The sequence below is a fragment of the Mercenaria mercenaria genome, chromosome 10 (assembly GCF_021730395.1).
Source record: "Mercenaria mercenaria strain notata chromosome 10, MADL_Memer_1, whole genome shotgun sequence".
Lineage (NCBI taxonomy): Eukaryota > Metazoa > Mollusca > Bivalvia > Venerida > Veneridae > Mercenaria > Mercenaria mercenaria.
Window position 1 is genome coordinate 50,979,967 of NC_069370.1, and position 17,518 is coordinate 50,997,484.

At 34.9% G+C, this 17,518-nt stretch overlaps 2 protein-coding genes across 2 annotated transcripts; one reads left to right on the forward strand and one right to left on the reverse strand.

The window, feature by feature from the left end:
* Positions 1–80: 80 nt before the first annotated feature.
* LOC123561595 (protein SPO16 homolog) lies at positions 81–6,969 on the reverse strand. Its single transcript, XM_053553073.1, has 7 exons — positions 6,817–6,969; positions 6,343–6,439; positions 5,961–6,096; positions 5,485–5,586; positions 5,016–5,094; positions 4,009–4,127; positions 81–868 (listed from the first exon to the last, which is right to left on the reverse strand). The coding sequence occupies exons 1-7, from the start codon at positions 6,832–6,834 to the stop codon at positions 727–729; spliced, it is 693 nt and encodes a 230-aa protein (XP_053409048.1). The 5' UTR covers positions 6,835–6,969; the 3' UTR covers positions 81–726.
* A 2,111-nt stretch (positions 6,970–9,080) lies between these two features.
* On the forward strand, positions 9,081–17,232 carry LOC123560311 (lambda-crystallin homolog). Its single transcript, XM_045352524.2, has 6 exons — positions 9,081–9,209; positions 13,328–13,562; positions 13,854–14,015; positions 14,301–14,495; positions 15,399–15,504; positions 16,933–17,232. Exons 1-6 carry the CDS (start codon positions 9,175–9,177, stop codon positions 17,142–17,144), a joined length of 945 nt encoding a protein of 314 aa, XP_045208459.2. The 5' UTR covers positions 9,081–9,174; the 3' UTR covers positions 17,145–17,232.
* Positions 17,233–17,518: the final 286 nt, after the last annotated feature.

Genomic DNA, 17,518 nt, shown 5'->3' on the forward strand with positions numbered 1-17,518 from the left:
AACATAGTGCATTTGCGACCAGCATGGATCCAGACAAGCCTGTGCATCCGCGCAGTCTGGTCTGGATCCATGCTGCTCGCTTTGAAAGCCTATGCAATAAGAGAAACCGTTAGCGAACAGCATCTGGATCCATGCTGGTCGCAAATGCACTATGTTGGTTTTCTCATGGTGCAGCTCAAATATGTGAAGAACGCAGAAAAGACAACAGCAGTAGATGCTTTCTTTTTTTTACAGTTCACTGTCTAGTAGCACAGTTAATGCTACTTTAATCTGCTATTAAATAATTGAAAACACAGCTGGGTATTTGGTATCATTTGGATAAAGCAATAATAAAAGAGTGGGCAATACATCAAATGTTTTATGATATATCTTGCTTAGTGTTCTAGATGTAGGGGAAAGTCTCAGTAAACACAACTTGCGCTGGAAATTAATATTGCCCCTGGAGACTTCCAGATCTAATAATACAGTTTCTGATTCTTAGAGATACTGGAACCTCATTGTCATTTACAGTAATAAACAAGCCCTTTTGAAGTTGACCAGCTGTATGTTATTAAGGTGACTTGGTTACTTCATTTTAGATGAATTATCACTTTGAGGGTCCGAAATGTTTCAGAATTTCTTAAGCTTCATGTAGACAAACTCTTCTGTTACCCAAGAAGACTGCTGTTTGGTCTTAAAGGGGGACAACTGACTGTCATAATCACTAAGTAAAGGGAGACAACTAAACTACTGCTCAGAAATATCACTGTTAAAGAATTGCAATATTTTATCGACAGTGGTTGAATCAAGGCTGCAGTCCAGTAGTTCTTCACGTGATGCTGCTACAAGCTTGCTGAGACTCCCTAAGCCATCTTCAATCACTTGACACTATTAACATTGTTAAGGCTTGTACTGCTGTGAAGCTGACTATATTTATATTAATGTAGTAATTTAACTTCTGTTTTCTTCACATTGAAATATGTGGTACAGGTACATTTACATACAGAACTGGGCCTGGTACATTTACGTAATTATTATGACTGCTACCAGTATGTTTACATACAGTACTGATATCGGTATGTATGTTACTTATGCATTTACATTTACATACCTGCTGGTATATATGGCACTGGTGCTTGTTCATTTATATATACGGTACCAGCACATTTAAACATGATGGTGGTACAGGAGCATTTACAAAAGGTACTGGTGCCAGCACATTAACACATGGCAGTGGTACAGGAACATTTACATAATTATGGTATTGATGCCACCACATTTACATGTGGCAGTGGTACAGGAACATTTACATATGGTACTGGTGCCACCACATTGGTACAGGAACATTTACATATGGTACTGGTGCCACCACATTGGTACAGGAACATTTACATATGGTACTGGTGCCACCACATTGGTACAGGAACATTTACATATGGTACTGGTGCCACCACATTGGTACAGGAACATTTACATATGGTACTGGTGCCACCACATTGGTACAGGAACATTTACATATGGTACTGGTGCCACCACATTGGTACAGGAACATCTACATATGGTACAGATGCCAGCACTTTTACATAGGGCAGTGGTACAGGGACATTTAAATATGGTACTGCTGCCAACACTTTTATATAAGGAAGTGGTACGGGTACCTAAAGGGCACATTTACATATGCCAGTGGTTCAGGTACATTTGCATATGGTACTGGTGCTAGCACATTCACATTTATGGCAGTGGTACAGATACATTTACATGTGGTACTGATGCCACCACATTTACATACAGTGGTGGTACAGGAACACTTACATATGGTACTAGAACGACAATATTTACATACAAAACTGATACAGGTACTGGTACTGATGATAAACCCGAACAGAAAATGAGGTTTTTTACCTGTAACTTTTTTATTTCTGCAAATTGCTATCAATGGTCTGTATCAAAATAAAGCTTAACATTTGCTGAAAACTTTACATAATTCAAATTTATATTTAGTATACAAACTCACACGAAGTGAGGCCCTGAAAGGGGTTTGTAAAATGGGGACTGTAGGAACATTGACTGATGATAAATTCGACCACTTTGTCATTTACAAAATTTTCTTTGTATTATTATATTGAAACTTCCTCAAAAAGCTGCAACAGTCATTCCTGATCAAGTAATGAAAAGTGACCCAATGTCAGGCCTTTATGTTTCGACAGTGAGCATGCGCAAAAAACACCCTCTTCCCCAGTAATTTTGGATAAATATTTTTTATACAAATAAATTTAAGTCATTTATTTATACAGAATATTTACCAGTTTTGTTTTTGTTTACACCAGTTGGTGTTGTAAGTGGAAACTATTACATGGTGTGTTCAACTTTATCAATAACCGATTGCAATCGAATATTTCCAAGGTGGTCGACTTTATCATCTGTCCGGGTTTATCATCAGTACCAGTACACTTATATACAGTACTAGATTTTTGTTTTGGGTAAAGTGCCATTTTTCAACAGTATTTCAGTCATATAATGTTGAGCAGTTAACCTAAACAATGTTGGATTTGGTATGTGTACCAACCTGTTCTCCACAAGTAAGTGTCTACTTCTCCACAAGATTCTGAGATGAAGGATGAAATGAATCCTGAAACATTGTTTATTATTAAATCGTCATGGAGAACATACTGCCTTTACCAGGGATCAGTCACAACCCAGCAACCTGTAGATCCAGACTCTCCCTGTTAAGCTAATCCTCGGTACTCCACAACTAGCTGTGATACATTTACATAATGGGACTGCTCCTCAAGGAAGAAAGTGCTTTTCCAGAACTTTTAGCTTTCAGATAAGTAACCCAGTTAAACCTTTTAGAGAAATGTAAGCATCTATGTGGTATCTTCTAATGAGCAGTGTTCTAAATGTCTTTATTTCCAATTTTCTGGAAAAGAATGTCTATCAATATAGATTTCAAAAAAACTGCCAGTAACTAAATAATGGTAAATCATTTTTTTAGCCTAGAACATTTTGATTTTAATAATAGTACAGACATAGCTGTGCTTTGGGAAGTTTTTTTATTAATCAAACTCTGATTTTGATTGTTTCTAAATTTATCACATTACAAAGTAATGATCTAAATGCAGAACATTGCCTTTTGGTGAGAATGGGTGTCTTTGTTTAATCACATAAGATGGAATTGTGGAAATAAGTTGCCTTTCTTACTTTAATTACTAAAGAATTGTATTAATCAGTGTTTCTTAGAAAATGTTTTGTGCTTTGGTAAAGTCTTGACAGTATGAGACAATTTTTAAAACCTTCATATTAGTTAGAGGGTTACTTATTTATTCCAGAATTATAGCAAGAAGAAAAGCATGACAAGAAATGCAAATCAAATTGTATCGTTTCTACAATAAAGTTAAGCAAAGCAAAGATGTTAGAAGGAAAAGTTCTAAGCAAAAGATGTTCATTATACAGTAAAGTTAAACAAAGGAAAGATCTAAAAAGGTTACTGTTTTACAGAAAAGTTAAGCAAAGCAAAGATGTTGGGAGCATGTTGTTTTACAATTCCATTGTAAGCAAAGATCTTAAAATAATGTCTTTGTACTGCAAAGCTGAGCAAAACAAACTTGATGGAAGGCTATCTACATTAGGCAAAAACAAATATATTGAAAGATAACTGTTTTGAATTGTTGGTACAGGTACTACAAGTCAATATAATTTCACCCTTGCGATGCGCTACAACACCTGTTCATAATAATTATGAGTGTCCATGTCTGACAAAGAAATAAGCAGAAGGTTGTCTCATAAACAAAAGTTTGTCTTGAAACTATGTTGAACCTGTGGATGAGAATCAGTAAAGTTGAGCAGAGCAAAGCCAAGATGTTGGGAAAGATTTCATTCTAAGGCATAGTTTAATAAGCAGAGCAGAGGTGTCAGAAGTTAATAATTCTACATGGCAATTATTCAAAGATGTTTGAAGGATTTCATTTGTCAGAACAGTGTAACTCTACAGTGAAGTTCTAAAGACAAAACAAACTTGTCAAAAGGATATCATGGTTGCTCAGTCCAAGCTGTTTTAATGCAGCTGTCATAACATCATTCTGCAACTGTTCCTTTATCACAGACTGTAATCTTTCATGTAAAATATCACTGACTGGCTTACACAGGGCCTGAAAAACAAATTACTCATGCTTTAGCCATGATTATTGCTCTGATATTTATGACTTATCAAAAGTATTAATATTGGATTGTAAATTTAGCTGGAAAATTGTAGGTACTAGATCCAGCACAAGTGAAAATGCACAGCAACCTCTGAAATTACAGTGTTTTGCCTGCAAATGTAATTACTACAAAGCTTGTTAACACCATTCTTCTGCAATATGTGTGTACTATTTCAGTTATTAATGATGTTTCCCCTCTGAGAGAACATACACCCTGCACTGGAATCAAACTTATGACATTCTGATTTAAATCTGGAATGTTCTCTACCTGTTGAGCCGAATGGGTGGACAAAAAACTGGCTTGGCAGTAAGCTGACACATATACCAAATAGCCAGTTGTTTGTCCCTCACTAGTGCTTACCTTGGTTGTAGATATGATAATAATTTTGCACTTTTTGTTCTTGACTGAATGTACTTGACCAAAGTTACATGTTTTCCTGATTATTTTAAGAAGCTTGTGTGTCATGTCTGATTAATACAAATATATTCTCTTGTGAATAAAAGTAGTTTTGCATTTTTTCATCATTTATCATACTAAAATGACTTACAAAACATAAATAAATGAACTCATTTATAAATTTCATTAACCTTTAGCCTGTTGCCGGCAAGTGATTCTGCCTTTGCGACCAGTGCAGACCAAGATCAGCCTGCACAGCTGAAATTGGTCTGTGCTGTTCCCTATTCAGTCAGTAAATTTTCATTGAACTTCAAATAATAAATGGTACTGCCCAAATTGAACGATGGATCAGTCCATTTTAGAAATTTAACAGGCTTAGGGTTAAATGGTTTATAATTCCAAATTGTTTTATGTACAAATATGTAAATCAAGAGTGTTACCTTTGCTATAGTAAGCATCGATTTGACAGCTTCAGTTGCATTGTGTACAGGAATCATGTTCAGTCTTGTGTCCAAATACCTGCAAATTTTGCACAATCTATAATGCTCAAAGCTGCAATTTAAAACTGCTAACCAGGCTGGATGTATTAATGAAGAAATAAATGTGGACATCAATATATCATGGTAACTATTTGTCTCATAATCAGACTCCAAATTCTTGAGTTGAAGTTCAAAGTGTACCTCTATAGAACCTAGAAAATTTTTGCTTGAAATCTAGACACAGTTGCCAAATCTACCATTAAAGCCTCATTGCCAAATTAATATTCAAAAAGAAGCTGATACAAGTGAAGAAAGGAATTGTTTAAAGAGGACATAGTTCCTAGAGTTATTGACCCCAAACATCAACAGCAGTCTGCTTTTCTGCTTTTTCATTGGAACTTTGAACAGCAAGGATATCAAAATGACCTACTTCCTCTGTATCATAGAGAAGACATTTCTTTCACTTTGTCCGTGCAGGGGTGCCTGACACAGCATGTAACATTTTCGGTGAATGTGGAGAAACTTCTCTACCCTGAAGTTGAATACATATAAAATCAAATGCACTGTAGCAAAATGATAGAGTGAACATTTTCGTTCAGCAGTTGAGTGAACAAATTGTAGAAAAAATCTTATTAGCCATTAGCCATTTTAACAAAACAAAGTCGGATAAAAGCTAGGACTTTCATAAATTAAAAATATGACAATTTGGTAGAATGTACGAAATCTGATCATCTTTAATAGTTGTAAAAATATACAGTGCTACCAGTCTTATTCGAAAAAATATAATTGTAAAACTTAGGAATTATGTCCACAAAGGATCTAAATAATAGGCTTTTGCATATGTTTTACATGGAATAAACCATTACTGAGGAGAGATAGTTAAAGAACACAACCAAAACTAGTAACCTGTCAATCAGTTCCTGCGACAGCTGAATACATTTATTTTCTGGGTCTTGAATGGTTGCTTGTGATAGGGGAATGATTAGAAAAGCCACACCTGACAATGGAAAAATCACAGTCCCTGGTATCACTCCATCAGACACTGAAAAATATAAAAAAGTTTTGCAGCAGTACAATATCTACTTCTTTTATTTAACTACAAAAGTTGATTATAATCATATAGTTTGGTACCTTTGCTGTTTATTTATCAAACTGCTTTCTTTTGCAATATTCAGCTTATTTTCCCAAAGTATGACACTTTTCATAGCTTATACCAATTTTGATTGCATCTTTGTGTAAAAAAAGTGTATTTTGGAAGCTCAATATATAAGAAGAACAAATTACCAACCTCTCACTTTCAGCTGCTTTTGTCTTAATATTGTGGCATAATCTGTGTGTGACATTGATTGATGAATTATCACTGGCCATGGTGACGCCACTGGTGGCTGAAAAAGATGATATTGTATTGTTGTATGATTAGGAACATTATTTTATGAATGATTAGACATACACTTGTCTAAATGATATACACCACTCACTGGCATGAAAGTCTATAGCGGATTTTCCATTACAAGTATTAAATAATGATATATTTGAAATGTATATAAATTGATAGTCTGATCTCATCTCGTCATTTTAAAATATTTCCTAGTTGATTGGAAATTATGATACAGAGCTAGCTTCTCCACAAAAATGTTTTGTATATTGAAATGTTGTTAACACAATTTCCGAGAGCTATATCCGAATACAATTATTTAGCGGTAATTTTAATCGAAATGAGAACAATAACGCATATTTATAAAAGGACCAAATTTGAGCTTACGTCTGATCTGTTCGACATGTCGTCTGGATCAAGTAAAATAATTATTTGAATTTATTGTTTTATGCTGCTTAATGTTCAGTATAACAGCTGACTCCTTTCGTTAAAGCCTTGTCAACTCCGCCAGACTGTTTTGAAATTCACCGCCGTCTTCACTTTTCTGGCTTTGTTTGATTAAAGTTGCATGTTGTAAATAATTATATTCAGCGTATTTTGACCGGAATATTTTAATTATCTAGCATACGATATCAATGTACGAATTGTACTTTATCAATCTTGATTGGGAATAGATAAGTTTAATTATTCAAAGCCAGTCGACAACAAAAGAGTTAGACTAGCGTCGTCAAAGATCGTTCTTTAAATTAAGGGGACGCATATTGCTACATTCACAGTTCATACAGAAATGCGGAAGGGGTGCATATTCAAGAAATCGATGGTGGGAAAATAAAAAACATATTTCTAAACTGATATAATACTGATGGACACCTGTAATATTCAGTATTTTGTGGATAAGGATGTGGTACTATGAATGTAACAGGAAAACAGAGGTCTTTGTGAAAGTACATTCAACACAAAATATTAAGCTTTTGTATAAGGAAAAAACAGGTTTTTTACAATAACAGTGTTCCAAATAATGTTGAAGGGATGAGATTTTCTTTCTAACACACCAGGTTTGCTTAAACATGTAAAAATTTAACGCCACGTCATTTCAGCTCGGGATGGACGCCATATTTCTCATTGATAAAAATGTAAACAAAAAAAATCAGAGTGGGATTAGCATTGCAAGGGCATAACATGACATTCTACACAATGAATACCTTAGAACAGATATCTAAGATGCTACACAGGTCAGGCGGGTTAAATGCATAATGGCGATCACTTGAAATTCATCTTGAAAAGGTGGTTAATTTTAGTTTATTTACATGGTTTTTAATTTTCCCACGACTTCTCGGCGATTCACTGCAAATGTATTACTGCGCCGGACGAAAGGTAACTCTAATAAACAACGGGAGACAACTTTGGTGTCAGCACGTGTACGATTTTTAAAAAAACATGTCGACGATTATAATTTCTTATCAAATAATGAATTCTATTCAGATATTCGTCTTTAATATTAGAAAATTATTAATTTCTGTGGACATTTTTCAAAAAATATTACTGACATTGGACTACTTTGCGCATCAAACTGGTTTCCGCTTCAGTTGTGAGGCACTTCCGTTATACTTTTTGACAACAATAACAAAACACAAAATGAATCAATAAAGTCACTTATAAACCGACTGCTACTTAAATCAGTGTAAGTAAAGTTGTTGTTACAACATTATACATGTTCGTTACGTTATGAGATAAAGTTTATCTTGAACAGCATAATCCATTAATTACGTTTAGATGATATTGCATTTACAACTTATTTGACCCCATTTTTTTACGTGAATGACAGCATTCTCGTGCAACTCGTGCAAACAGAGTTATGAAAAGTATGGTGGAGAATTCAAGGACAAATTATAAATGACATTAAAGTGAGGATAACTGTATATTCGTCCAGTTTTGATCATTGACATGCCTGCTGTGTATTAGTAACTTTTGTGAACAAGATTAGAATGTTACTTTTCCACATATACACATTGATTCGACCTCTCAACCAAATTTCATACCTTATTTTAGGGATTTTTAAGACAATACATTTTCAAAAGTTTGTTGAATGTGTTTTGATATTTAAGTGCATTGTAGTTAAAAATTAATAATGGCAACATTTCTAGGCCCTTATTGTAAGCCACTAGACTTCTGTAACGATAAATGTTTAATGTATTAAGGGGAATATACTCTTTCAGTTTTGGAATGTGGCATTCCTTGACCACCGTATCTTTTCTTATGCACTACTTTGTAAACAAACTAAATAATGTGTTTTAGCTTACATATGCGAAATGAAAAGCAAGACAGTGACCATATTTCACATTCTTTCTCTAAATTAGAATCTGTAGGACATTGATAAATGTTTGGACAAGGTGAAGCACTATTATTTTCGCACCAAAAAGTCTTAATTGTTGACTTTGAATGTACACAATAAGTCTTATGTAATTCAACAATAACTTTCTTCTTTCAGTTTTCTCATTTTTATTTTAGTGAGCAATCATTTGTGTACTTATAATAGTTGAAACAGTATCCATTTCATGTACCAAAACCTTGTACTTTTTTGCAGGTAAATTTTATCATACCCCACCCACTTTTTTCTAATTTCAAAGTATGCGTCCCCTTAATTCATTTGTCACTATCTTTCATTTGTGACACAATGACACTTTGGAAATGATAAGACATGTACCACAGATATAAACCGGAATATTTGTACTAGAGTTGACAAAAATGGCAGAAGAAAAATCGGTAGCAATAATTGGATGGTATGACCGAACTTATAATATACATTTTTAATAATTAAAGTTTTATAAACAAATTAGTGATACTGCATATTTATGTAAGATCTCGAATTTTTTTTTAGTACGTATATTTATCTAGTTTATTGTAGGCTAAACTTAAAAGGGTTATTATGAATATCGACAGGGCAAAATACGTTCCCAGTTGTGTGCCAGTTTGTACAATGGTCCTTGGAAAACATTCAAAAATAAATATAGTTAAGTTTTAATTTTATTCATGTTTTTTTCTTAGTCATGATAGTATACGCATTTTCTATAGACTTGGGGGTAAACTATGATCTGGGTAACATAAAATTTAAGTTTGACAGCTTGCCTTAACATTTACGCGTAGCAAATATTGAAGAAACAGAAGTTTTACTTTACATGGCCTGCCGTATGTTACAATTACTAGCTGATTCCGAAGTAGAGTTTTAACGATTGAAATTAAACAAAATAAAACTTTTTTGCTTTGTAGGACCACATTCGTAACAGATCACATTTGTAACAGATTTCGTACGTATGCGATCGCATTCGTAACAGGTAAAATGTGTTACGAATGTGTTTGTCCAACATGGGGGTTGACATGAGAAGCACATATGTATCATGTTGAGTTTTATACTGCAAATGTTCAATCAGTCGGTTGCCATCGCAACATCATTAAATGACTGCCATAAGCACCATCACAAGTTCGTCGTCATCGACGTCATAAATTATTTGAGCCGCATCATGAGAAAATGGGCCTTCGGGAATCTTCGAGGCTTTGCAACCATTGTGGGCCCCAGATCAGCCTGCACATCCACGCAGTCTGATCACGGGAACACACCGTTCGCTGTTATTTCAAAGAAGGCTTATTCTACCTGAATATGGAATTTTCTGACCTTAATTCAGATGCATAAATGCACAGGTCAGCCTGAATATAGACTTTCCGGAAATTCACGAAAATGTCCAAATGCCAATTTTCCCGTGACGTGGCTCAATTCTTGTTATCATTTCTGCATCCACTGCCACTACCACTATAATATGATTACAACTTCAGCTACTTCTACTGTTACCTCGACTAGCTGAAATGTAGACCTACAGGCTCAGGTCACTGGTTCGAACCCGGTGGCGTCAACATGTGTAGCTATCTTTCGTTATCCAGAGCTGTTTCAAGTTGGTGACAAACAGGAAGTTGCTATGTCGTGGGACAAATTATATATAACTTGTCATGGACGGAGTCGTTAGCCTTAAGTCTAGGGGCCGATCTTGTGCTGCGGACTAATGTCTATGAGATTTTAAGAAATTACACTTTATTTTTTATTACCCTCACCCACTGAGCCCGCCTCAGAGGTAATAGGCCTTCTTTTATTATAATCCCGCCGTGAAATAGCGGAGTTTGTGCGTTCGTGCAGTTATATATAGGTTCTTGTCCTTGGTATAACTTGCCCATGCATAATTAGATTTCAAATTGTTTGGCACACATGATCAGCATGGATAGAAGGTTTGTTGCGATCATGATCCATGTTGCTATATCCAAGATCAAGGTCACAGCTTTGAACTAAGATTTGCTTTGTTATTTTGTTGTAATATATACGTTCGTGTCCAGATCATAACTCGCTTTAGTCAGATTTCCAAATACTTTGGTACAAATAACCACCATTTAGTGACACTCTGTAGTGATCATATTACACTTATTACTGCAAACGTCTCAAAGTTTGGCACTCTGTAGAATGGTTTTGATGAATATTATGTTTGTTTGTTGGATTCAGAGCGCCTGTTTTCAACAGTATTTAGGTAATACAGTTTAGGGCAGTTATAAATCTTACCATTGATCCTACAACAGTCCAAGATGATGATGATGATTATGAAAATGATGATGATGATAATGATAATAAAAATGTCAATAATATTAAAATCAGTACAACAGTATCTTTGTTAGTAACAGACAACTTCCCAGCTTGAAACAGCACCGATAGGCAAAAATCGCAACAGATACGAGTAGCTTTCACCCGGTCTCGAATGTTCGTCCCTTGACACTCTAGCCGATGGTTAGTTCTTCCCATAAATTTCAATTGAAATTATACCCTGGCTCATATACGAGTTTACACTCGTACGTTCGTTTACGGGTCTGGTAAAACGCACCGATACACGTAAAGTGTTAACTGGGCGGATGAGAAACACAATATCTCTGGAAATTCCGGCCCGAATGCAGACACAGGCCTGGCAAGAAAACTCTCTTATTAAATATAATCCAATAGAGTTCACGTCAGGGTTTTAAATGGGACATATTTCATTTGATGTATCAATTGTCGTCAGTTTAAGTTTTTTTTTATTTTTTGATGTTTAAAGCAATGCGAATTGACAAAGATAAACAAAACGAAAACGAAAAACCTATCTTGCAGCGAACCCGCGGACGCCGACGACATCAGGATCAGAACAATAGCCATGAGCAGTCTAAGAATAGTCAAGCTAGTCACTATTTTAAAGTATACATAAATGTATATATACCCGGTGTTCTACGGAAACAAGCTTTTACAAGACTTCTATGTTAGCTGAGAAGGCCTTGATCTTGATTTTAGTGCATTTTATTTGTTGTTGAAGCGATACAACCAGCGATTTACCGATTATAAAAGTTGAACAGGGATTGCATGTGGTGTGCATCTTCCCCTTTAATCATACATATTCATATGCATTTAGTAAAAATGAAATCTTACAAACCAAAACCGATATGGGAAATTTATAAGTGATATGTACATGTAGTACCATGGTACTATGAACAGACCAGTCATGATAACTGTATTCTTGCCAAGTTTAATTGCCAGATAACAAACCTGTACCAAGATATTAACCTGACCGGAAATATCCCTCTAATCAACAAGAGGGTCGTCATGACACACTATCGCTCACATGAGTAATACTACATTATACATGTTATTAAATCTGCGATATTTGCCATTTCAGGGGCCCTAACTCTAAGACAAATAGTGTGATGTGGCTACTCTTCGAGGAAAAAAAGCAAGATTTTAATGATACAATATTTCAATGCAAGTTTGGTCAAAATCAAATAACAAATGTGATCTCTGTCATGTTTACAATGTTAAAGTCAGCAAATTTTGTCATTTTAAGGGCCATAACTCCAGGACAAATGGTGCTATATAGCTGGTTTTCGCAAGGAACCGAGATGTTATAGATATATAACTTCTATACAAGTTTGGTCAAAATGAAATAATAAATATGGTCTCTCTCTATTGTCTTCACAAGACTAAAAAAAGCAAATTTTGCCATTTCAGCCATAACTCCGAGACGAATGGCGCGATATGGCCGTTATTAAAGGAAGTGAGATCGTTCATAAGTTTAATAAAAATTAAATAACAAATGTAGTCTCCATTGTGTTGACAAGAATAAAAACAGTATTGTTTTGCCAATTCAGGGGCCGTATTTCCAAGTCAAATGATGCAATGCGGTTGTTTTTGAAAGGAACCGAGATCTTATAGATATATAAGTTGTGTGCAAGTTTAGTCAAAATAAACAAAAGATATGGTCTCTATCGCGTTCACAAGGCTAAAATCAGCAATTATTGCCATCTCTGGGACTATAACTCTAAGACAAATAAGGTGATATGGTTGGTTTTTGAAAGGAACCGAGATATCATAGGTATATATAAGTTTGTGCAAGTTTTGTCAAGATCAAATAATAAATGTTGTCTCTATCGTATTCACAAGAAAAATGTGAACGGACGGACGGTCGGACGACGGACGACGTACAAAAGATGATCACAACAGCTTACTTTGTCACTTCGTACAAGTGAGCTAAAACATGTTACAAATGTGTTTCAGATGTAAAAATGCACTTTTTTGTTCATTTTTCCGATTGAAAATGACATGTGACAAATGTGATCAGATGTCACATCAAAAATCGGCATCGATCACATTTGTCTCAAAAATTGTTACAAATCTGCTTGATTTCTGTTACATATGCGATCTCATTCGTAACACCTGTTACATATGCGATCTGTTACGAATGTGGTCCTACATTGCTTGAAAGAAAACACAAGACGAAAATTATCAAAATGTTAACTTAAACGTACCCGTATATGTATGTTTATTAATTAGAAAATCATTTTATAGTGGTTTGGTAGGCCAAAGCTGGGCCATTGTCTTTTCAACGGCGAAATTTCATGTAAGAATCTTTGACACCCTGCCGGGGAAGCTGTCAGATGGCATGGTTTCCATTCAAAAGAAGATGGAGGATCTAGAGGAAAAAGGATGTTTGCGTGGAACTATTTCTGCCGCGGAGGCTTTAAAGTTCGTAAAAGCCACGGATGCCATTGAACAGTGTGTGTCAGGTGCCTCCTACGTTCAGGTAAATTTCTTCTTATTTTCTTCAGTACTTGCGAAAAATGGAAGAATTCATCCTTCTAACAAAATTTTGCGACTGGGATTGTCTGCATTAACACATCTGAAAATAAAAAGCAATTTGCGGAGAATGAAAGTTAACTGATAGTCTTTTAGAGTCTTTTTTTTCTTAATGATTGATACCTCTCTTTACGTAACCCTGTTAAGTAGTAAAACACGACAGCTTAGACAATAAAATACAAAATAAATACAATTTAAACATACAGCAATAAAATGTCTTTGAATTTTACTCAAAAAGGAATGTGTGTTTGAAGATTTCAACTTAAAGAGAAGTGTGTTTGAAGAAGCAGAAAAGTACGTTTCCAAGGACGCCATATTGGCTAGCTCCACCGGAAATATATTCCCTTCTCGACTCTCTGAGGGTATGAAACTCAAGGACAGAATTATCGTCTCGCATCCGGTAAGATTTCAATTGTCAAATTCACCGTATCAATTTGTTCAAGCGAAATTGATAGCATAAAACAAAACTAAATGCAAATTTTGCCTTAATTCTGCTCCATATTCATTGTTGTTGTATTTCATCAACGAATGTAAGACCATTTGTGAGTTGTTAAATCAACACTCAAAAGTCCATACTTTGTTCCGTCATGGTCTCTCTTATTTTCGATTGCAAAATGTTTGCAAATGTTAAATAAACAATGTACACAGACTTAGAACATAACGTGTATTTTCTTTGTTTTGACAGCTTAATCCACCTCATCTAGTGCCTCTGGTTGAAATTATTTCGGCTCCTTGGACTGACCCAACGGTCGTTGCTGGAGCTCGTACAATACTAAACGACGCTGGTCAAGTGCCCATAGTTGCAAAGAAAGAGACCGCAGGGTTCATCATATGCCGCATACAGCACACGATTACCGCGGAGTGTTTCAAACTAATAAGGGTTTGATTTTTTTTTCAGTTCAAAACAAAACCATTCTGGAAAATATAGAAACCAGTAAACATGTGCCATTATTTAGATATTTATATTGTTGTGTTTGCTCATTTTAAAATTTAACAATTTCATTGCTAAAATCCTTTGGTTGTATCTTTGCTGCCTTTTATCAACAGAAAAGCATACGATGTTTAAAGGTGGTCAGTCTGGTTTTGGACAAGTAAACTAATATCTGACCATTTACAATGTACACTGAGAGCTTATAATGTGTTATCATATTCAAGGCCGATAACCCAACCAAGACAATTTATTTATTTTATTTTGTCGCACCGACACAAGTTTAGGTCATATGGCGACTTCCAGCTTTGAAGATTTGCATAGAAAATAATATATTCATTAGAAATGCAAGTTTGTATAATCATTATTATACCCCCTCCGCGCCCGCGCTCTTTTGCCAGCCACGATATATCGGAGATAAATGAATCCTGGAGTCATGAAGTTTTAAGACTCGCCTTTTGGTTCAGATTTTTGAAATGATCCGATCTCTCAAATCGAAATGTGAAACTAGAAATTATATTGAAATCAAAATAATGACTTGAATGTTGTTGTTTTTTAATAAGTTTCATATTAAAGGTCATTAAAATTCCATAAAATCAACATTAAAAACATTTCTACATGAATTAATCATGTATAATCATTAATGGACATTTTTGTATCTAGAAAAATGAACAAATCTCTAACAGAATACACAAAAAGTCTTAAATGTCATAAGATGTTGATATTGACCACCTTTAAGTGTTATACTAAAAGTCCTCTATCAAAAATAGACGCATAAAGCGCACATGTCAGATTTTGTCAGATTTTGATGAACGAACTTAAGTGTATTTTACTTTTCCTGTTTGTCATTGTCAGGATGACGTAATAAGTGTTTCGGACTTGGACAAGCTGATGCCACACGGACTTGGACTAAGATACGCGTTTCTTGGTGCTCTGGAAACATCTTACCTAAATGCCAATGGTAACGGCTTTGAATGGCTATAAAGTATTGTTACTTAAATTACATGCATGCATAAACAGTGAAAACATAGATTACTGGAATTTAGTGGCTGGTTTGTGATATGAAATTTTGGAAGGTTTTGATGATTTGTTTGGTGTAATATCAATACCAGTATTACACAATCTCATTAAAATAATCTCTTATAAACGCTACATTTATGGATTATCGTGTGCTTTAGTCAGACTGAGTATTACATACATTAATTACTGTAAGTTTCGGAACTATTACATGTATATAATTTTCGGTAATTCTGCATTAACCCCCAAAGCCTCTCTCTAAATCAGAATAAAAGATACATATAAGAATATATGAAAAAAAGCTTGGGGTGGATGGGTGGATTTTTCTTTTACATTTAAATCAACATTTTTATCTCTTAAGACTCAATTGAAAACAAATTTGGGCAGAGCTTTTAATTGATAGACGGCTCACTTGTATACATTTATTGGAAGGAGACATTTTACGTGACTGACGACTGTTATGTGGAATACAAATAACATGTCGTCAGACCAGAAAAATGGAATACACCTAGTGCTGCCACGAAGCATCTTAGTGTCACAATTGTACAAATGATAGTTCTAAACTTCTTGGATAAAGGGTCGTTGTAGTTTCAAATGTTTTCCGCCCTACACCATTGGATAGATATGAAGTAATAGGGTTTTCACTATTTAAAAACAGTTATTCTGAACCCCCTTGTTCACGGACGTGTTAGGGAGTTTAAATTCAACAAAATTTGACAGAAGCATTCCTTTATAATGGTAATGAGTGATTTACAAATGACGATTGTGACACCTTGGGACAATGCATAGGATTTCAATCAAATTTGGCTGACATTATCCTCTAGCAGAAGGAAATTAAAATAGTAAATGTTTGTTCTGACTGTCCTGGGGACAAGAGGCGATTCCCTTAGAAATGCAAACAGTCATTTTGATTTAAACGAATTCTTCTATTTAACTGTTTGAAGGAAGTAAACCTGATAGGAATTAAAATTGTCAAAGGCCAGTGAAGGAGAACTTAAAATTTCAATTCACCTAAGTTTGGCCGAGAGTATCTCCTTCTGTTACAGATTCAAAATGGTACAAGTGATGGCTCTGAACCTTGTGGGATCCACACCGGGTCGCAACGACGTGTTAGACTTTTGGGTTTAAATGACTTTATCTGATTGAACTTATTCCCATGAATGATGATTTTAAAAGTATACACATTACTTTGTCATTAAAGTACATGTAATTAAAAAGTTTTGTACAAGCACAATCATCCTTGCTGCAATGCACCAGATCTTGAATATTTTCAGTACTTAACCCAAAAGGGACGTCATGTGATTTTCTACCAACTTCACAACAAATATGTAAGAATGATATATAAGCATAATTTCTATTTTCAATTTTATAGGTATGAAGCATTTTTGTTCTATGTATGGGGAACCCCTGTATGAACTACAGAAGCAGTCAGGGCCCCCGATCCGACTGGAGGGAGAACCACTTGAGAGGATTCAGGAAGAACTTGAGCAACAAATTCCACTAGATAAAATCGAAGAACGCAGAGAATGGCGGGACCAGAAACTTGCAGAACTTTTTAAACTGAAAAATAAGACCACAAACTGAAATGAAACGTATATATGTTACTGTATTTAAGTAAAAACTTCGCTGTATTACCAGATCGCAGTATTACCAGAATAAAATTATCCGAATATTTATTTTTACAAACTATTCTCAACACTTTGTAGAAAAGAGAATAAAAATGATAAGAAGACATTTCTTTGACATTAATCTGCCAATCATTTTCTTTCCTATATTATTTTGACGACATCACTTGTAAGGTAAACACAGTTACAGACAAGGGAGGGTGTTAAAGTGATTGATCAGTCTGTCTGAGAGTAGTGAATTCTAAACACATAAATTAGTTTCTCAGAAATGGTCAAACATCTTCGCAATAAAAATCGTCCGGTTAATATTACGGAAGAAACACATTAAAAAGT

Coding starts and splice junctions, on each gene's coding strand:
- LOC123561595 (XM_053553073.1), bottom strand. Junction 6,097..6,342: donor AAAGCAGCTGAAAGTGAGAG/GTTGGTAATTTG, acceptor TATATTTTTCAG/TGTCTGATGGAGTGATACCA. Junction 869..4,008: donor CTTGGACTGAGCAACCATGA/TATCCTTTTGAC, acceptor ACAATGTTAATA/GTGTCAAGTGATTGAAGATG.
- LOC123560311 (XM_045352524.2), top strand. CDS start 9,175: ATGGCAGAAGAAAAATCGGTAGCAATAATTGGATG. Junction 14,496..15,398: donor AGTGTTTCAAACTAATAAGG/GTTTGATTTTTT, acceptor TGTCATTGTCAG/GATGACGTAATAAGTGTTTC. Junction 15,505..16,932: donor ATCTTACCTAAATGCCAATG/GTAACGGCTTTG, acceptor TCAATTTTATAG/GTATGAAGCATTTTTGTTCT.